The 21,989-nt window shown below is 42.0% G+C and overlaps 1 protein-coding gene and 1 long non-coding RNA gene across 3 annotated transcripts in view; one reads left to right on the top strand and one right to left on the bottom strand.

Moving 5' to 3' along the window:
- Positions 1-13,964, bottom strand: part of XPO1 (exportin 1) — a 43,382-nt gene extending 29,418 nt beyond the window's left edge. The window contains exons 1-4 of one of the 2 annotated variants that reach the window (XM_049870241.1): positions 13,238-13,964; positions 10,544-10,675; positions 5,622-5,723; positions 2,016-2,088 (exon numbers count right to left, since the gene is read on the bottom strand). In XM_049870241.1, the coding sequence (XP_049726198.1) occupies positions 2,016-2,088; positions 5,622-5,723; positions 10,544-10,669 (301 nt within the window). In that variant the 5' untranslated portion in view covers positions 10,670-10,675; positions 13,238-13,964. Of the gene's footprint in view, positions 1-2,015; positions 2,089-5,621; positions 5,724-10,543; positions 10,676-12,380; positions 12,604-13,237 lie in introns of those variants that run through there. The other variant, XM_049870242.1, reaches the window with a different exon arrangement.
- A 1,354-nt stretch (positions 13,965-15,318) lies between these two features.
- Positions 15,319-21,460, top strand: LOC126068031 (uncharacterized). Its single transcript, XR_007515525.1, has 3 exons — positions 15,319-15,958; positions 16,704-16,749; positions 19,750-21,460. It is a non-coding gene; the product is annotated as an uncharacterized LOC126068031 (long non-coding RNA).
- Positions 21,461-21,989: the final 529 nt, after the last annotated feature.

Raw genomic sequence — 21,989 nt, 5'->3', positions numbered from 1 at the left:
CAAAGCTTATACCTGAATCTTAGCACTGCTCCGTGGGGGGGGGGGTGGGGGGGGTGGGGGGGGTGTGTGCTGTGATTCTAACAAATATTCCTTTTTAAAAAAAAATTCTTTCCAGAAAATCAAGTTTCCCAACAATACAGAAAAGGAACACGAGAGTAAAACAGGGCGCCCCTAGGCCAGGCTGAACAATTACCCAGCCCTCCAGTTTTTTCAAACATGACATATCCTTAAAAGTTAACAGTTTTGTGTGCCTTGGAGTACGTGTATATTTGACACTTATGTACAAAATACATGGGGGGCTACCATGACTTTACGATAAACAAGAGGACACCACTCCTACTCATGTAGAAAGCAAAAACATGTTAAATTCTCATGAAGGTCTTTAGCCTCAAATAAAATTTTCAGAAACAGATACAACCAAAGACCTTGATAAACTAGCACTGCCATCTAATTTTCAAACTGGAAAAGATGTAGATCATCGAGAATAATCCTTCAGTGAGAAGCAGAGGTCCAGAGGTGTTCAAAAACAGAGACTTCAACTACACTACAGTAAAATGGTAGAGAATGAAGTTAAACCTGTAACAGTAGCAAAAGAACAAGAAAATGGCTATGCCAAAAGTCCCTGAAGATGGAGATAAAGGATAAAGGGTCTATTCTGGTCACATACTCAAACTACAACTTCTCAAAAGGTCACAGACGTGATTTAAAACAGTTTCAACCCATAATAAAACATTGAAAGAAGCTGGAACCTCTTTTGGGGACCACCATTTCCTCTTGCCCATTCTTAATCTATGGCTCACGGTGTATTAAAGATTTTGCTATTAAAAAGTGTTTCGTTCATCTTTAATCGTGCTAGAAAGCTGCCAGGATTTAAGTCCAGGTCACTATCACATCACCATTAAGATGACAGGAAAGCAGAAGAATAACTACTTAAAGATAATCAAAACCAAAACTCATTGCCATTGAGTCAATTTCAACTCACAGCAACCCTACAGGACAGGCTATAAATCCTTAAGGAAGCAGGTTGCCAAGTCTTTTTCCCGCAGAGTGGTGGAGGGTTTGAACTGCTGACCTTTTGGTTTGCAGCCGAATGCTTTAACCACTGCACTACCAGGGCTCCGAACCAAAGAAAGGGGGCATATGTTGACAGACAAAAATGTTACCAGAAGTAACACAGGCAGATACTATTGTCAAGACGCTGGCTCACTGCAACCTTACGTACAACAGAAAGACACGATGCCCAGTCCTGGCTCATCCTCACAGAAGTAACATACTGCTATTATAAAGTCTAGGTTTTTATCTCTTTTCAAAGATAAACAAGTGACATAAAGCAGCTAATAAATGCAGTATGCGATAACTGGAAATAACTGAATCAAAGAATTTCAAGAGACTAACCTTGCCCCAGGCTCTTAAATGATGACTACCTTTCACAAGAGGGAAAAGTTAGACATTAATACCAAGCACCCCACACCTTCATTTCTGATCTCTTTCCATATTTAAAAGTCAACCTCTCAGAAGCATCCCCAAAACTACAAAAGGCAATGCCTTGTGATTTTTAGTACTTGGTTTTTCCTTTGCCATGTTAAATTTAACTGTTATTCCATGCTGTAATATTGATCGCTTATCCATCACTGTCAGGTGAACTTAACGAGTAAAAGCACATGTATCGAATTTTATTCACTTCAAACAGTGGTACAAATTCTTTGCTATACTGAATTTGTACGTTGTAAAAACAATGACTAGGAATAAACAAGTCATGAACTCCAGTTGACACACACTTTTCACCACAGTATTTTTCGTTGTAAAAGGTTTGTCCAGGCTGGTCTTTCCCCCAAAAGGTAACCTCATCTCACTCCTCCAAAATATAAATAGAACCTGCCTTGCTACATGATGAAAGTAGTTATCTTCATTAGAGCATAAGAAATTCCTAAAAATTCAGTATATTCTACCCCCCACGATAATGAACTATGACAAAAATGGCAGGAATAACAGAATTCTAAATTTCCAATTCCTACCTTCACACTGGTTCCTGGGGAGTATCTTCCAGCGTGTTTTTATCACGTTCTCCAGGATCTGCAGTCCGTAATACTGAAAACCGGAGAGCAGAGGCATGTGAACACACTGCTGCAGGACGGGCAAACTTCAGGGTTCACAGACGGACAGACATTCACATGTATACATCTAAAGCTTCAAAAACATTATGCTACCAAGTTTAATTACATAGATGAAACAAGAATCTATTCACCCATATACTGAGTTTTCATGCATTTTCCTCATTTCACTGTTTACTACCCTAGATAACGTCCTGCTGTTTATACATGCTCACACCAGGAGGAAAAAACAAATAAAAAGCCCTTGAGCAGCCAAATGGGCTTATCTGTAGAAGAAAAAGTAGCAGCCAGATATGAATTCACAGCATAAATGACTGCTTATAGGCTCATGTGCTTTAACACGACCAGGCTCCTAAGAATTTAGCAGCTTGGATACTGTCAAGCTTCCTACCATCCTCTAAGAGTTGTCAAGTATTAAAGTATTGTCACAGATTTTCTATAGGAAGTGTTTACAAGCATCACTGGTGTGTTACTTAAGGATCAGCAAGACAAAGCACGGGTTTACTTTACATTTTAACCCCACCCTTATAGTTGCTATTTCTACTAATTTAAAGATAAACTTTTGTGCACAGTCAAAACAACGCACAAACGCATGTTGCAATCTGTGTCTATCTTTCAGGTATTCCTTCCTAAATATAAGTCATAACTAAAAATGTAGAAAAGTTAAAAAATAGAGATACCACTCTACAAGCCATTCTGTCCCTCCTGCTGCTTACTCACTCTAAGTAGTCAACAGTGGTTCTAAAAGTCTTTAACGCTCCAGCAGTTATTACCCAAAGAATATTACCATGACCAGTTAGTGTGGATAGGCAGGAGGAAGAAAAGGGACAAAGATATTGTGGTTCTTTTCAAGTTGGACAATTAGGGAAGAATCCACTACAATACCTGAAAGGTAAACTCATTCATGTAGAGACAATGTCAGATTGCACGTTTTGGCTGAGAAGAAGAGTTCATCTTTAAAACGGTTAGTCATGACACGATCAAATAGGAGCGCTAGTATTTCAACCAGAGGGATCATGGGAATGCTCGTTTTACTCAAAGCACAATACAGACTGTCCCAAACCACATTGTGCTCAGTCAATGTTTTTGCTGTTTTCTTTCATTTTTAACATTTTGTACTTTTTAGGAAAATTTTGCCATTTCAACTCAAATCCTGCATTTGCAGAACATTCCTTAAAAAGCCTTCCAAAATAAAAACAAGTCCAAGGCAAAATTCCAAAATTATAAATTTGATGCCTTTAATTTTTCATAATCAGCAGTAAATAGTGGAGCTTCTAGCCTCTTCATTTTTAAGAATACCTGTCTCTGTAGCTTTAGGTCTCTCAAAAAATATAAATAAGCAAAAAGGACAAAAGTTTCTGACTCACTGAAATTTTAACTTAAAAAAAAAAAAACTACTCTAAATTTTTTTTAAAAATTAATTTAATAGACATAAAACCAGACTGTCAAAAAGTTTAAGTCAAAGCAACGTACTTTTTGCTACATGGAACACACCCTTTCGCTAATTCCCAATGAATTAAAAAAATCTTGAAAAACAAAACCACCAAGAACCAAAACCACTATACAAAATATACCAGTAGAACGTAATAAAAATAGCTTTAAAGGTAAAGAACCTCACCTCTGAAACCAAAAATTTTCATTTCATTTTTTTAACAGAAGGGTATTCCCCTTCGTATCATCACATTCACTTATTTCTTCCTTACTGTTTGATACTTTGTTACCTAAATCACCTAATTTACTAATCTCTAGTCCTTTATCTCCAACTGTAAAAAGGTAGCCAAAGCTTGCTGAAATATAATTCGTATTTCAAATCTGTCTGCCAAGCGGGCTGAGGCAGGGAGCCCAATAAAAGCTTTTCACAAATTAGGTCAAAGAATATGTACATCACCATATATCCTAAAACCCACCCACTCACCTAGATAATAGGAATATGCATATGGGAAGGAAAAAAAGAAAATTCACATTCTTTGAAGAGGTTAAGTATTTTAATTCAAACACCTGAAGTGATAGCCAAATCTTGAAAGCCAATGATAAATGACAATTTTGGAAATATCCACAAATAACCCAGCATCATTCTAAATCGCTGCATTTCTGCTTTATGATCTCAGGACTTGAGAAATCCAGTGCTGAGTTACGAAGATGAGGGGCAGATAACAGCAAAGACTAAACAGAAAGGAAAAAAGGCATGAAATGATCCCTATGGTAGAAATTTCTACTGAGCCCTCAAGAAATACTTATTTTATGCATTGAATGCCCCTTTCCCCTCCCACCACCCATGAAACAAAAACAATTGATGAACAGAATTCAGTTAAAGGGAATCAAAAGGGTAGACCTTGTGGAGGCCTGCCGTCAAAGCCTAGCTGTGTCAGTTGCACAGGAAGACACCCCTTTTCTTCCTATTACAAGCAATCAACATAATGGAACATTATGATTAATATCAGGTAGTGTTAACATCTTTAAAGAAAAAAAAATGACTGCATAAAAGCCAAATGTCATAGTGCATAAAGTCGGCACCAAATCACTCGTAATTTATGGAAATTGAAGAATTCTTTACCTGTTGCTTTCTTTCTGTTCCTCTAATCATCTCATTTTTCACAAGACAAATTTGAGTTTTTAAAAATACTGTTGATAAATCAACTTACACATTAGTAATGTCTGTCAGTATAAAAAGCAAAATTTACCAGGCAAGCAAACAGGCAAACACTGTTATGTTACTTATGGTTAGCACTTTGAGGAAGTTCTGGTCTGTGTATTTTTGCTCTAAAATTTACAAAATGTCAAAACTAATTAATATTTTTAAACTGTTAATTAACACAGTCTGATTTCAGAAACAGATGTGAACATGGCTATTTTCTGTTTTAACACGTGCACATCAAGAGGAAACCTCGTGTGTACCCAACAGAAGGCCATGCACGGTATTTTATAACTTTAAGGCAGTTTAAAGAGAAGCGTGAATCATCAAGCCTAAAACAGTCAAAACACATTTTGATCAACCCTTCTGTTCAAACTTAAAAAAGGACCCAAATTATAACATTTTTCAATTGCAAATAAAAACTGAGTGCCGTCCCATTAAAGCATTGGTACAATGGAATAGGGTTTTAAGCTGTCCACACAACTTGGTGTTGGAGGTGCCTAGCCTGTATTATATTGATTACTTGCCCAAAATAATTCCTCTGATGTTTCATGTCTGAATAACATTCAGAATTTATGCGACTTAAACCTGTATACATATTCTTAAAAAGAGGGAAAAAAAGCAAAAAACAAACAACAAAAAAAAAAAGCCACCTTGCATACTTGCATATTAGTCCCAATTACAAAACTTCTTTCATAATTCTTAGGACTATTTGCAAGAATTAATTCTACGTCTAAACACTAAATTTTGAAATAAGCTAACAATATTAAAATGATTTTAAATAACAAATGCTAATACTGAAAACGAGATACCTTCCTCAAAGTTTATGACTGGAAGAAAAGAAGAAATAATGGATTTTAAAACCACCACTTGCTTACTTTCGTGTTCATATTCTGTGAAAATTCCAAAATTGTGTCAACCCTTGTCCACGCATCAGGATGCTCCTTTAAATGTGTCAGTACTTCCTGAGCCATTCTTTGCTAAAAAATATTACACAAGAAAAATTTTAAGCTCACTTGTTCTTTTGAATCATTCATTAAAATGACAAAAATCCTGTGACAGGTCTTCTATCGACTTTTGGCAACACTCAAGAAATGATTAGGTTTTACAGAAATTAAAAAAATGTTAAACATCACTCAAATTTCAATTAAAAATGGGACTGTTTTATTCCTTAGAAAAACAAAAGCTTTGTTTGCAATCTGGTTTATCTGATATGATCAAAACTGAACTTAAGTTCTATCAATGCTAATAAAAAAAAAACCTACTCTGAAATGAGTTCTCAGCACTCACCATCAAAACCAACATATATTCAAATCTACTCAGACAACAAGAGTCACCAAGATATTCCTAAATAATCTACAAAAATACATTTTCTGGGAAAACTGATGAAAAACTACACCTAAGTAAGGCTACACATTTCAAATACCTGTAGATACATACAAAACTCCAAGACCCTTAACCAAAAAGAAACCAAACCCATTGCCGTCAAGTCGATTCCGGCTAATAATGACCCTACAGGACAAAGGAGAACTGCCCCATAGTTTCCAAGGAGCGCCTGGTGGATCTGAACTGCCAACCTTTTGGTTAGCAGCCGTAGCACTTAACCACTGCGCTGCCCGGGTTTCCCCAAGATCCTTAGACCTTTTAAAAAAGGTCTCTTACAATTTGCTGTGAACATTCATCTTCCACAATTCCACTAATTTCATATATTAACAAACCCTAGCTTATTGTGGGGCAGTTCTACTCCTACAGGGTCGCTATGAGTCGGAATCGACTCGACGGCACTGGGTTTTTATATGAAAATTATTCCTTTTGCTTTCAATTTTTTAATGCAGATACAAAAAGATCACACCTATGTACACATCATCTAGAATTAACATTTTGCTGTACTTGTGTCAGTTTTTTTTTTTTTAACACGAAAAGACCTAAAACTTATGGAAGTTGCTTCTGTTTCTTTCCAGTGCCACTTCCTTCCTTTATTCTTTAAAGAGAATCACCTTCATGAATTTAATGTCTTTTCCTGTCACTATCTGCATAGCATATGTATGAATTTCATACACAATAGTTTTGTGACCATGAAATTTTATATAGTGAACTATAGAAGTTGTTCTGCAATCTGTTTTTTTCATTTCACATAATTTTTGAGACCTAGCCATACTGACGTATGTATCTAGTTTTATTTTACCCTACAGTTTTTCATGATATGATCGCCCCATTTCTACCAAAGGCTTTTAAATTCTCTTGATGATGTAAGCTTAACTGCACCCTTCCTTCTGTATTCTTTTACCTATTTCTATCACAAGTTGTAAGCACCAAAGTTTGACGGTTTTTAAATTTGTCGATTACCCTTCTCTTAGACTCTAATTTACAGGATCAATAGTTTAATTTTATGGGTTATAAACAAGCATGCATCAAAAAGAAAGAAAGAAAAAAAGGCATTCTTATTTCAGCCATCTCTGACAGACACCTCATAATCTTCTTTAGCTCAGGTCTTTATTCCAACTAAAAAAAAAAATCATATACCCATTTTGGCTTTGATCTTAACATTTTCCCCCGTAGGTAGCAAATACAATATCAAGCTCATGACTATCCTCTAATCAAACCAGCAATACATACTGTTTATTGCATTATGATCTTATTACTTTAAGTTATGTAGTGGTTCTCTACTCTGAAAATACCACCAGAACCACTGTGATCCTACCCTGGTGGTATTGCAGGGTGTTAAGATCTTTAACTACCACTATATACATCTTGCAATTAATTTTATTAAAAGGATAATACCTTTAAATAAGCATAAATGAATCATACAAAAAACGACAAAAGGCAGAAAAAAGAATAGTGGTGTATTCTAGGGCCAAAGCACATTTTAGATGTTTGGTAACTCTTCCGGAGGATATCTAATTAGCTATCCATAGCAAACTAGATACAGGCTTGCACATAGGACAGTTAACAAATACTAAAAAGAAAAAGCATATCGGACTCTCCTGGTGGTACAAATGGTTACTGTGCTTGGCCGCTGAGAGGGTGCCTCGGAAGAAAGGCCTGGTGATCTACTTCAGAACAGTCACCCACGACACAACATGGCGCAGCTGTGGCTGAAAGCAGCTCGACTGGTTTGAGGCGTATCAGAGATTCGTGCCTAGTGAAGTTATCTGGTCAAGATATCACACTGCCAAGTCTTCTGAAATGATGGGAATTGTGTCTATAAGGGAATACTTTCCACCAAGTATATCCCACATTATTTCATCACTCATTTCAATCTTTGCATAAATCATGGTCATTCCTGGTTAGTCGTAATTTTACCTTACTTCAAGTTACTTCTAATACTTGCATCCTAATGTCTTCTTTATTTTGTCCTTATCTCACCAGCCTTACTAATGCTCTTATCAATTTAAAAGCCCAGGAGGGGTTAAAAAAAAAGGAACACAAAAGAAAACTAGAGGGAGAAAATCTGGCATCTCCCTGTGCTACTAACTGAATGGTGAAAGCATTTTAGTTGCTAAGCAACAGATTAAAGAGTTCAAGATACTTAACAGAACACAATATTGGAAAAAACATCCAACTCTTTGCCATACTCAGATTTTTTTTTCCTGGCTGTCTACTTGGCTAAAAATAGAAAAACGCTTATAATAACAGAAGGTAGTCCCAATGCTGCAATGCTAAATATCCTATCCTACCCATCTAGGCAAAAGTTCTTTCTATAGATTAAAAACTACCCTTGTAAATGACGTCTTTCCCTCCAAAGTATTCCTTTTGAAAAAGTTAGGCTACCCACAATTAATCTAAAAGTTTAATTTGCATAAATTCATCATAACATTTAATGAGATTAGCAAAAAACCAAATCTAATAACCATTTTGAACAAATTTATATCACAAAAACTAAATTTTCATTATATATTGTTTCTGCATACCCGGTACTTAAAAACTCCACCACTAATCCCCCAACCTCTTGCAATGTAACTGGGACTCGAGCTAGTACAGGAGATCTTAACGGAATGGAGTTAAGATACTTAACACTAATAACTATTTTCCACTGTAGCTCTCTACCCTGTATCATTTGAAATAAGGCCCCCAAGGAGGTGCTATATAAAATGTTGACTGAACTAGGAGTTTGAAAACATGACTTTTAGAGATCAGGAGGGTCTCTTAACCCACTTCGCCTGTAAGTCTCAGCTTCATCTACAACAAACATCAGTCTACTGATCATGTAACTCACAAAAAATTCTTCCTTTTGGGAAAGTTAACCTATTGCCTTTATAAACAGAAAATATTTAGAAACGCTTTTCTAAGTCAACTTTAAAACAAATCATAAAATCTTTATACTGTGAGACGTTAATAAAAGCACTATTACTACAGCCTATTCTTCGTGACAAGAAGTACTGCTACTTCTCAGTTACAAGCCTAGAAGAACACTGGTTTATGTCGGCTTATTAACTACTGCGAACTAGGTTAAAAACAAAGATTCATCAGTAGTAGTAGCTGAATGATGAGAAAAATTCAATATCCACCTTTCCTGATGGCTACAGACCTGTGTTTCTGATAACATACTCAAAGTTGAGCCCAGCCTTACTTCGTGCATTTCAACCTTACTTTGATACTTTCTTCCAAAAGCAGCTGCATCTGTGTTAGGATAAAAACGGACGAAGCTTAAAGCCCCGTGTTCCATGCGCAGCATGAGGAAACAACCATATTACATGAGTAATAAATACTCACGGAAAAATTTTTTCAGGAATGCTTCTGGACACAAGTACATGCCGACAAAAAGTCGCTAGGACGATAAGCTTGGACTAACAAGCTTTTACAGAACAGTCGCAGACTATTTCTCCTACTCTTACAACTTCTATGGCCCTGTTTCCTTCTTAATTTTGTCTTTATTATAGAGAAATCAGTATTGCTGGATTTCACAGAAGAATGTTAATATTTATACACATGATACATCACATCTTGGCCTATCTATAAAAGGTACCTACCTCATCCACCTTTCAGGTTCTAAAAATATGACAGCACTCAGGTTTTTTAAACTAGCAAATATAAAAAAATATTTTGACAATATAATGTTGTATGTACTAGCTGAACATTACCTAACCAGGGATGTAATGTTTTGGCAACAAAACTGCACTCCTATATTTGTCCCATCACCTGAAAAGATTTGCTCATCCAAGTTTTCTACGTATTTAGTTCCTCAAAGTGAAGATTTAAGGATTGTCCAATTTCCTGTGACATATACGACTAACTAAAATTTTTACAGACATCTGTTTCATCTATCTTTTAATCAGGTGTAAAAAAACCCAAACTTAAACTCACAAAAACATGGCTTATGTTTGAGGCAATTCTCTACATTAACAATACTACTTTTACAAGTGCTAAAATTCAAGTGGCACAGGATGCTCAGTAATGTTGGATTTTTTCACAAGTTTATAAGTGAAGCATTTCTGTAACTTAAAATGTTCCAAAAATTGAATATCATCTCCAAACATATCTTAAGTTATATATAAAGTTGTACATAACCTTTAAAGTCCACAAAGCATTTAATGTATTGGGTTCAACTTTTACCAAATGCTATATAAAAGTGTTTGAAATTAAAGGGAGAATAAGCACAATACCCCAAGTATCCCACTCCAACCGTGTCAAAACTTTGTGCCCTTTCTTCCTCCAGACCAACTCTCATTACAGTTAATACATAATGCCAAGATTAACAAACTATGGAATACCCTTTAAAAAGATAATTTAAATTTTATTCTAAATCCAGCAACACTCTGACATTGGAGTAATGTTATAAAGTTTTGGTCAGCTACTTTACCTGGGCTCCTTCTCCATGGTATAAGCAATTCACCACATTGTCTAAAAGGTTGATATCCAATTTTTGGCTGAAATCGAGCAGCTGACGAGCTGCATGGTCTGCTAACATTGTCATAATTGCTGGCATAGATTACTGGAAAAAAAACAAAAACAAACAAAAAAATTGACGCTACCCCATGAAGTTCTGACTTGATCAATCAAAAACTTTCTACTAAAGTTATTTTACTTCAACCACGTTCTTACAAATATTTTATACAGACTTTAATTACTATAAAACTACCGAGAAATTAAAAGCAACAAAAGCTGAAATTACTTAGCTACTACACAATTGCAGAATTGCTATTAGGGCCCATTCAACTTCTCCAGTGTTAAAGACTACACAAATTTAAAGGTTAAAATTATACTACAAGTATATAAAATCCTTGAATACATGGTTTAGGAAAAAGAAAACTTTGTGGCCAAGTGAGATTTGAGAAAACGTCCAGGTATTCAGTTCACCAACTATGTATTTTCCAAATGAAAACAAACCATACCGTAACAAAGACATCATTACTTGGCCTCTAATAAACGCACTGGCTAAAACCTACTGGTTTATTCGCAACATTACCCTTTTAAGAGAATTCTACTCCACCATGCTGGAACTCAGGCACATTTTGGTTGCTCAGTGTTATAGAACATCTTAGCTTGCTTTCTTCAAACTTAATGCCCTTCAACTCCATAGCCTTTTTTGGGTCAAGATGCCTTAGAATCAGAGAACACTATAGTTCTTGCCCAATTAAAAAAAAAAAAAAACCTCACAATTTTGTATAAAATTAGAGGATTCAGAACACTTCGAAATCATCCATAAAACTCCAGGTTAAGAACCCCTGGTTTACGGTATTTACAACCAACCAGGGCGGATGGCCACTTCCACTTCTTCCCCTCTTAGGAACCTTCCATTATCAGGAGACAGTGGATAATTTGATGGCATTATATTTAGACAAACTAGTTTGACAGGGGGAAAGGTGTGATTTCTAAGGCTCTTTCACAGTAGTTCAAAAAACGTTTAACAACAATAACAGCAATTTCAATTACAACAACTATTAGTCTAAAATATGAAGTCATTTAAGTCAGACATAATGTAAACATCGAGATATTAAGAGTTCCAAGACATTTTTATTCTTCTGAAGTCTTCTGGCCCATTATTGACAACTAAAACTGACGGGACATCATATTTTTTTATAACAGGTATCACACACAATTCTGAAACAGCAAAATACCTGTCATACCCAAAAAAAGTCTTAAAACTCAACACGTAACATAAAAAAACAGAACACTACACAAAGAAATGCGTAAATTTTCCCCCACTTTAGGTCAGAAATATCTTAAAAATCGAGACCTGAAAGCACTGCCCAGAAAGTACCAAACTCTACACATGATAAATTTTCTAATTTGGGGGGGGGGGGCTGAAAACCAAACTTTTACTTTTCTATGCAGCTCTACCTGTGGTATTTTTACAGGAATGAAGCGACTCCTCCCAAGGTTCCCGTCCCCGAGGAGTCCCCCGCGCCCCCGGGCGGACAAGCAGGTTGAGAAGACCCGTGTTCACAGCGGGCAGCTGCCGCCCTCAGCCGGCGGGGTCCTCCCAGCGACCTGCCTACTCCCGAGCCGTCGGAGGACAGAAATGCCAGGCACTCCGTCCCCCAAGTCCACCGGCTCCCCAAACACTCTTCCACTGAGAGCGGCGCCCCGCTCTCAGGATACACGATCCCGCAGCCAGCCAAGAGCAAGAGCCTAAGGACAGACACCCCAGACGCTCTCTCCTCTCCTGGGGCGCCGCGACCCTAAGATCCACTCACTAGATGGCATAGATGGCACGTCGCAGGGATCAGCCGACATAGCTGTGACTCCACGAGTGACTGCCAAAATGCCTCCACCGCCACCTCAGGCTCCACAGGGGCAGCTCGCCGCCAGCTCCCGCCCCAGACCCCGAACACCGTCACGGCGGCAGTGACAAGCCCACACGGGGCCGAAGAGCGAGGTGCCCAAAGGGCCCGCCCGGCGCTGAGGTCTGCGGACCCCCGGGCCCCCAGCCTCCCGCCTCAGGCCCCCCGGGCCCTCCGCAGCACGGCCTCGGCGGGAGGGCAGCAGGGCCGGGCCCAGCCTGAGGCCTCCTCCCCACACCACTTCCCCCCTCCCGCCACCCCACACTCGGCTGCTGGAAGGGAGCAGAAGCAGGGCATCCCCCATGGTACCCCGCCGGCCCTGAAGCGGGCGCGCGAGGCTGCGGCCCCACGAGGGACGCCGCGCCCCACGAGGGACGCCGCGGCCCGGCCCCGAAGCCGCCCTCGGCCGCTCCGCAGAGCCACAAAGCCGCCGAGTTTCCGCCAGGAGAAGCGGGACTCGCAGCCCCTCCCTCCGTCCCTCCCGATCCCGAGCCTCCGCCGAGGGCCACGTGACGCGGGCGGACGCTTCAGGGCTGCTGCACTACATGTTTCTGGAAACTTCCACGCCTCAGAGCCTACGGAGGTCCTCCCGCAGTCCCCCAACTTCGCGCAGCCCGCGGGGCCGGGGCGGCCGTGCCCTCCCGGGCTCCCCTCCCGGGCTCCCCGCCGCCGCACACGCGGCCGCCCCGCCGCCTCCATTCATCGCGGCTCCGCTCGGCCCCGGCCCGCCGCCCGCCGCCGCCCGCCCGCCGCCCCGCCGGCCGACTTACCCAGGGAGCGAACCAACTGCTGCTTCCTTCCTTGTCGGGGCGAGGGCAGGGGAGGCGGGAGGGGAGAGGGGCCGAGGTGGGATTCACAGTGTTCCCACCTTAAAAAGGGAAACCGAAAAAACGGGGAAAAGGGCGAAAAAAAGGCTCAATAATATTTACAATTCCGGGACACCTCCCCCCACACACACCCACCCGCCCCCCAAAAAGAAGGGAATTAGTCTGTGGAGTCGGCGCTCCCGCCCGCGGGGAGTCGGGAGGGGGAGGGGAGCGGTCGAGTCCCACAGATTCAGCCCCGGGGACCCCGCAGCCCGGGCGGCGGCAGGAGGGCGCAGAGTCCACACGGCGGGGGACGCTCCGCTGCCAGGTGCAGTCCGACTCCCCCTGCCGAAGCGCGGCTCCCTCACGCGGCTCCGGCGCGGGCCCCCGCCGAGGCTCGCCTAAACTTTCCCCCCTTCTCCTCAGCGACCGGGGCCCCCCTCCCCTCCGGGCGGCGGCACGGACTGCGGCAGCGAGGACGGAGCAGGCACGGCCGCCGCGCTGTCGCTACTGTGGCTCTTGCTGATGCTGTAGCTCCCGCTGCTCCTGCCGCGGCCGCTGCAGCCGCTTCTCCCCCTCCTCCTAGTGCCTCAAACTCGGAACCGGTTTCAACCGGTTCAGACTGGGAGATTCCATCTCGGTTGAGTTTTCAGCCCATGGCGCCGCGGAGCGTTTGGAACCTGGGCCTCCGCCCCCAGCCCGCCCGCCCATTGGCCGGCTCCCGCCACAGCCGCGCCATCAGCCTAGCTCCGATTGGCCGGTGCAGCCGTCAGTCCCGCCTCAAGCCTCCACACGAGCCCGCCGCTTCGGCCCCCGCCTCTTTCCAGCGCGATTTGCCCGCAGAGTGGGGGAGGGGAAGTGGGGGGGTCGAAAGGGAGCGGGGGGGGCCGCAGGAGAGGGAGGTGGGGCGAAGAGCTGAGCCGAGTAGAGAACCAAGACAAGCCGCGTGGAGGATTGGCTCCAGCGAGCTGTCAATCAAGCGCAGCCCGCCCCCACTTCCCTTCCCCCTCCCGCCGCTCCCCCTCCCCGTGCGTAGCCCGCAGGCTCAGCCTTTCCGGCTCGCTCATTGGCTGGGCGCCTTTGGTGACGGAGAGGGTGGGGCGCCGCTCCGGAGCTGGTGGCGGCGCGAGTTTGAGCGCGGCGCGCGGCGGCTTCGCTCTGCTTTCCCGGCGCGCTGGCCCGCCCCCGGCTGCTCCCGCCAAGCTGCGGGGGCCTCGGGTGGGGGCTGCGCCCCGAAAAGGGAGGGCACCCCCGGCGGTTTCCTAGTCGAGGACGGGGTGGTAGCGGGAAGACCTGTCGTGGCCCCGAGCCCCTCCAGTTCGCCTTAGAGGCCTGAGTCTGGGGGTGAGAGTAGCTGGGAGAGGCTGGGGCGTGCTCTCCCTGCGCCTCGTGATCAGAGCCCGGGAGGAGATGGCCGAGCGGCTCCTGCGCAGGAATCTCTTTAAAATCTTACTTGTGCCTCCCTGGGCTGCCATTTGGGTGATCCTAAGAACTAAACCCTGTAACCCTTGTAATTGCTTTAACCACGAGTATTTTTGCTGGGTAAGCTTGCACGCCAACCGCCTCCCACCTGGTGCCCTTGGGCTGCCCCCACTCTCGGTTTTCTTTTCAGCTTAGCTGCCCTTTACGTACGTCATCATCAAATAGTATTTTCTGTGAAAGTCACAGGTATATGTTCTTTTACATGGTTGCCTGTAACAATTTACATGGTTGCCTGTCGTTTGTCCCCAAGTGCCCTCCAAATCAGCTTTACCGATTGCTATGCTTAAGAAACAGCAGCCCACCAAAACTTACTAGGCCCATTCTGCCAACAAGAGGTTGATAAATGGCTTATTAAATCAACGCAGTTTTCTTCAGCAGCTCTCAGGATGGACGATAGCTGACACCGAAGCACCGCTGAAGAATAACTCTCCCCAGCCAGTAAAGAAGCCCGGTAACAACCCAAGACTTAGATTTACGAAAATGACAGTGGGTGACTTTCAGACCTAGGATTTTTGTTCGTTGCTTAACGATAGTATTAAATATGTATAATACATGATAAAAAAAATTTTTTTTATATCATTTATATGGTCTAAGACTACAGCTTTCAGTATGGATTACACCTCAACGTAAAACGAAAACCCTCACAACTGGACCAATAATCAACATCATGCTGAACGGAGAAAAGACTGAAGTTGCAAAGGATTTCATTTTACTTGGATCCACAATCAACTTCCATGGAAGGAGCAGTCAAGAAATCAAATGATGTATATTGTGCAAGTCTGTGGCAGACGACCTCTTTAAAGTGTTAAAAAGCAAAGGTATTACTTTGAGGACTAAGGTGTGCCTGACCCAAGCCATAGCGTTTTCAGGTGCCTCATATGCATGTGAGAGCTGGACAATGAATAAGGAAGACTGAAGAAGAACTGATGTCTTTGAATTATGGTGTTGGCAGAGAATATTGGATATACCATGGGGTGCCAGAAGAATGAACAAATCTGTCTTGGAAAAAGCACAGCCAGAGTGCTCCTTGGAATCAAAGATGGCAAAACTTCATCTTAGTGCTTTGGACATGTTACCGGCAGGAACCAGTCTCTGGAGAAGGACATCATACTTGGTAAAGTAGAGGGTCAGCAAAAAGGAAGACCCTTAACGAGACGATTGACACAGTGGCTGCAACAGTTGACTCAAACATAGCAAACCGTGGTGAGGATGGTGCAAGACCGGGCAGTGTTTCTTTCTGTTGTACACAGGGTTGGTATGGGTGGGAAGTGACAGCACCTAACAACAGCAATGACATACAAGATGTTATACACTAATCACTTGTGATACTTAGGTTGTATTAACAGGAAAATGAGGGCTCTCCTCTTTTTTTTTTTTTTTAAGATTTTTTCCCCCCAGGCCACTGGTACTGACTTTCTGGATAGCCATGTAGTAGGAATAAAAATAGTGAGGAGTGAGACCTGGCTTTGCTCAGAATGTGAGCTTGGATAAATAACTTCACCTCTTTGGGCCTCAGTTTTCTTCTTACGCTTTTAATGAGGCTGATGTGGCCCAGGCCCACCTCAGAAGACTGGGGTTAAGAATCTAATGGGATAATATTTCTGAAGGAGCAGTGTAAACCATAAAGCATTTTGTAAAGTTAAAATAGTCTGCTGTCCCCTCCTTTGGCTCTTTTTATCCCATCTTTAAATCACACCCCTGAAAGGATCATATCTGTCTGATTGTAGTGAATGAGGTATAAATATTTGGCCTGTCTATTTTGCTTAGAGTTAGCCAGAGAGTTCTCTGCAGAAGATGGAGTATTCATTATAAATTTATCTCATTAACAACTGCAAAAAGGAGTGACGGACAGATGATTACCTTTCATCACGGTATTTTCAGGATCAAAATCAGAACACGAGGTATGATATTATTTGTCTAATACTGTCTTATTACCTTTATTTGCTAGAATTGAACGGATTTCAAACCCTGGAGTGGAATATGGATAAGAAAATGTAAGTAAACTCTAATGTCTGCTTGGAGTCCACCAAGCTGTAAGACTTTTTGGTACAATATTTCACTGAATTCTCACCACAGCCTGATGAGATATGAGATGGTTACTGTATATGTAGCTCTTAGTTTCTCTCCTCTCTCTTTATTCCCATAAACATACCACCCACAGTGATTGAGTCAATATTAGAACCCATGTTTTTGGTCTTTCTACTAGTTAACATTGTTTCACAAAATAACATTCATCAGAAATAAGAGAAGTCCACAAATTCCTTTTTCACCACTTGTTATTCATTACTATTTTAAAAATTAAAAAAAAAAAAAATACCTGGTCATGTTTAACAATTCAAACAATACAGAAATATCTACAGTAAAAAGTGGGAGTCTTCCTTCACATACTAACCCCCCCCTTTCTGCCTAGAGATAACCATCATCTCCCGGATGATGTGTATACTTCGAGATTTTTTTTATGCACTTACGAACGTATTTCTTTTGTGTTTTGTTCAACATGTATGACATACCACACGTATCGTTCAGCAGCTTGATTCTTACTTAACAGGTGAGAATGTATAAATCCACCACATCCTTGTTAACAGCTCCTTAGTCTTCCCCGTGATTTCAGTACCATAAATGATTCAGCCGTATCCCTACTGAGGACAGTAGGCTGTTCCTGGTTTTCCCTCTTGCAGATAATGCTCCAGTGAATGTCCTTGCACATTTATCTTTTGGCCTAAATGTGACTTTATCTCTAGGTTAAAGCCCAAAAGTGGAATTACTGTGTTGAAGGGTATGTGTATCTGTTATTGTGATAGGTACTGTCAGGGTGTCCCCTGAAAAGATTGTAGCAAATTACATACCTAAGTCAATATGTGAACAATATGTTTATTTCCTATAAAAGCCATCAGTATTTGTTATTCCCATATGATACAAACTCAAAACCAAACTCATTGCCATTGAGTCAATTTTGACTCATAGCGACCCTTTAGGACAGAGTGGAACTGCCCTGTAGAGTTTCCAAGGACCGCCTGGTGGATCCAAACTGCTGACCTTTTAGTTAGCAGCCATAGCACCTAACCACTGCGCCACCAGGGTTTCCTCCCATATGATAGATGATTAAATTATGACACATACCTACAAGAACACTCTTTAAGGTCACATCATAGAGTCTGATGATGCAAATGAGCAATCTTTGCATTTTAATTTGACCTTTTGGTTCTGAAGACAATCTCTACTGACTGTGAGCACCTCAAAGAATCCACAAATGATAACATTAAATGCCCATATAATGTAGGAAAAAAATAAGATAAATATGTACATTAAATCTGTTATTCTAATGACAGAATTGGTCTTTTCGTTGTTTTTAAGAAAATTAATACCACTTTGCTCTCAGAGATACAGCAGTGGCCTTCTAACACGCATTTCTTTCCACAAACCATAGAACAAGCACTTGGACTGAGCAAACACCATGCATCGTCTAATTCACTGTGCATATTCATGACTTGATCTCAAACTCACAATTCCTCAGGCTTTTTCTTCCAATAAGCTAGGGGACGTGTTTGTACTTAGTGAGGCTTAAAGGGAAGTACTGGACAAAATGTTTTTTATAAATATCTAATGAGAAAATTGTTGTTTTATTTGCTTTAAAAAGACATCATAAAACAGTACATCACAGCACATCCTTAGATTTCAAAAATATTCCCAGTCTAACTTGGATAACTGTGAAGGATGCTGAAGTGGGGTGGGGCGGCCCCGGGAGTGGGAGGGAAGAGATACTCTTTTCAAGAAAAAATTGACCAGGGAGGCGTACTCCATATCACAGCCTTATTCTTACTAAGCTCAATTGACAGAGTTGAGAACGTTTACGGAAAATGGTGCGTTACTGTCTCTGTCACCAGGACCTCAGTGAACTATCCACCTGATAGTTCTACCAACCTCAAGTCAACCAGGAACAAAATCAGCAATTGTCTGAAAGTGAGTCACTGCCTTCTTGAGAACACAGCCAACAAGTATCTGGCAAGGCTGCAAAACCTGGAACTTATAGTTTGATAGTCTGAGAAATTCATACCCTTCTATGAGGTGACATTCAACAATAGGTCCCAGAGTTTCTTACAAAGTGAAAGATGAAGTACCTTTTAATCGGGACCATTCTCAGGGCAAGGAAAGTCACAGAGCTGCTTTTGCCAAAGCTAAAAATAAAAATGAGCCGGGGTTATAGGTTTACATAAATAAGAAGTAAAAAGTAAGGAAGCTAAAGTTGGTAGCGGTGTGTTGGCATATGTGTGGGATAGCCCGTTATGTACTAAAAAAAAAAAAACGAGAAATGGAAAAAGAAGTAAAACAGGAAAGGAAAAGAGATGATGCTCACCCATTCATTCAACAATTACTACGTTGAGAGCCCACTGTCTGCCAGTCATTGTTCTAGGTGCTGAAGATTCAAACAAAACTACAAAAATTCCTTGTTTGCGTTGAGCTTTTAGCCTAATGGAGGACATAATAACTAAATAAGTTAGAGAAATAGTGTGTCGTATGGTGGTAAGTGCTAAGATTAGAATGAGGCAGCATACAGCACATACCATTTGTTAAGGTCACACCAGAATCTGATGACTCAAGTGAGCAATGTTTGCATTTTAATTTGACCTTTTAGGGAGTGTGTCTGTTGGGGGGGGCAGGGGCGGTTTGCAGTTTCAGATAGGGTGGCTAGGGAAGGCATCCCCTAGAAGGTGACATTTGAGAAAAGGAGATGAGAGAAATAGTCCTTGCAATTATTTGGGAGAACTTTTCCAGCAAATGGAAAAACAAGTTAAAAGGCCCTGAGGCAAAACATGTACTGTAGCCAGCTCTTACTGGCTCCTGGGAGCCAATTGTTAAAATTTTCAGGAATTCTCCAAGCTGGTTGTTAAACACAATCGTTGTTATAAAGCTAAATTATACTAACTTATACAATTAAATAAATGATATTAAACACAAAATTTAAAAATACTCAAAATTCACTACTTCCTAATTAGCTGTTACGTTTTCCCGTCGCCTGCGCTCTTGAGGTTGCTCACTTCTGCTGTATCTGTCCTCCGGGGTCACTGCGAGTTGGAATCAGCTCCGCGGCAATGTGTGATGGCGTCTGCGTGATGGAAATAGTGCGTCACCGTGTGCTACTGAGCAGTTCTTCACAGCTCCACGATTTGTGACGTCACATCGGTAGCCTAAAGTATTTACACCGTGGAACACCCGTTGCCGTCGAGTCTACAGGACAGGGTAGAACTGCCCCATAGGGTTTCCAAGGAGTAGCTGGTGGATTCCAACTACTGACCATTTGGTTAGCTTCACCACCAGGGGGGTCAGCTAAAAATTGGAACTTTTTCTCCTGAGAGCCGGTCATGAAACGTTTACCTGTGCACTACTGTGGGTTAAGGATGATCAAGGAGGCCAAAGCTGTGGTCAGAGTTGACTGAGCAGGTGGGAGATGAAGTGTGAGCAGTAAGGAGGTGAGATGGGGGCAGACGATTGAAGGCCCTTTTGTAGGCCATTGTGAGCACTTCGATTTTCCTTTCACATGGAGAGCCACCAAAGTGTTTGAATATAGACATGACTTGACCTGACTGAATTTTTAACAAGGTCACTCTGGCTGCTGCAATGGGAATAGCCTGGGGGAGCAAGGGTAAAAAAAAAGGGGACCTGTTAGGAGACCCTGAAACAATCCAGGAATTGGTTATGGCATCAACCAGGGTGGTAGCCACGGAACTGTTCAGATTCTGCATATATTTTGAAGGTGGAGTCGAAAGGACTTTCTAAAGGATTGGAGTGGGATGTATGAGAAAGACGGTATAGGGAGGACTCCATGAATTTCAGCCCTAGTGATGGGAAGGGTGAAGTAACGATGTTCTGAGATGGGGGATGTCTGCAGAAGGAACAGGTTGGGGGATGGGGTAGAATTAGGATCTCAACGCCCCATCAGACCACATCAAAGGTAGGGACTTTGAGCCAAGTACTTAAACCGAAAAAAAAAAAAAAAAAAAACGTTGCTGTTAAGTCAATTCTGACTCATAGCAACCCTATAGGACAGAGTAGAACTGCCCCATAGAATTTCCAAGGAGTGCCTGGTGGATTCGAACTACCAACCTTTTGGTTAGGAGCCATAGCTCTTACCCACTACACCACCAGGGTTTCCAAGAAAAAACCTGTTGCTGTCAAGTTGATTCTGACTCAAAAGTGACTCTATAGGACAGAGTAGAATTATCCCATAGGGTTTCCAAGAAGCAGCTGGTGGATTCGAACTGCCGACCTTTTGGTTAGCAGCTGTCATGGATGGATTCAATTGTGTACCCCCAAAAATATGTGTCAACTGGGTTAGGCCATGATGCCCAGTATTGTATGGTTTTCCTCCATTTTGTGATTGTAATTTTATGTTGAGAGGATTAGGGTGGGATTGTAACACCACCTTTACTCAGGTCACCTCCCTGATCCAATGTAAAGGGAGTTTCCCTGGGGTGTGGCCTGCACCACTTTTTCTCTCTCAAGATACAAAAGGAAAAGGAAGCATACAAAGAGGGGGGACCTCATGCCACCAAGAAAGCAGCCCCAGGAGCAGAGCTTGTCCTTTGGACCCAGGGTCCCAGCGCCTGAGAAGCTCCTCGACCAGGGGGAGTTTGAGGACAAGGAATCTTGCTCCGGAGCCAACAGAGAGAAAGTCTTCCCCTGGAGCCGACGCCCTGAATTTGAACTTTAAGCCTACCTTACTTTGAGGAAATAAATTTCTTTTTGTTAAAGCCACCCACTTGCGGCATTTCTGTTATAGCAGCACTAGGTGACCAAGACAGTAGCCAAGTTCTTAACCACTGTGCCACCTTAGCTGGCCACCAAGTTCTTAGTGATGCTTAATAAATATTTGTTGATGTCATGAGTTAATGTTTTAAGTTTTGCAATAAGATGAAGTCCTGGAAATTAATGTTGATGATGAGATGCTACCAGATTTGATATTCTGTGACTCTGAGCAAAAGGAGAAAAGCTGTTAGATCCCACTCCATAGGCCCATTCCAAACAAACAAATGAAGAAACAAATCATTGCCCTCAAGTCGATTTCAACTCATGGTGACCCTACAGGACGGAGTAGAACTGCCCCCATGAGGTTTCCGAGGAGGACCTGATGGATTCAAACTGCTGACCTTTTGGTCACTGCACCACCAGGGCTCCACAGGGCTGCTGCACTTCCGTTAATTCTCGCCACAGTAGGTCTGTCCGGCTCTGCCTTGTA

The sequence above is a fragment of the Elephas maximus genome, chromosome 26 (genome assembly GCF_024166365.1).
Source record: "Elephas maximus indicus isolate mEleMax1 chromosome 26, mEleMax1 primary haplotype, whole genome shotgun sequence".
NCBI classification, from domain to species: Eukaryota; Metazoa; Chordata; class Mammalia; order Proboscidea; family Elephantidae; genus Elephas; species Elephas maximus.
This window is presented reverse-complemented; position numbering and strand designations above follow the sequence as displayed.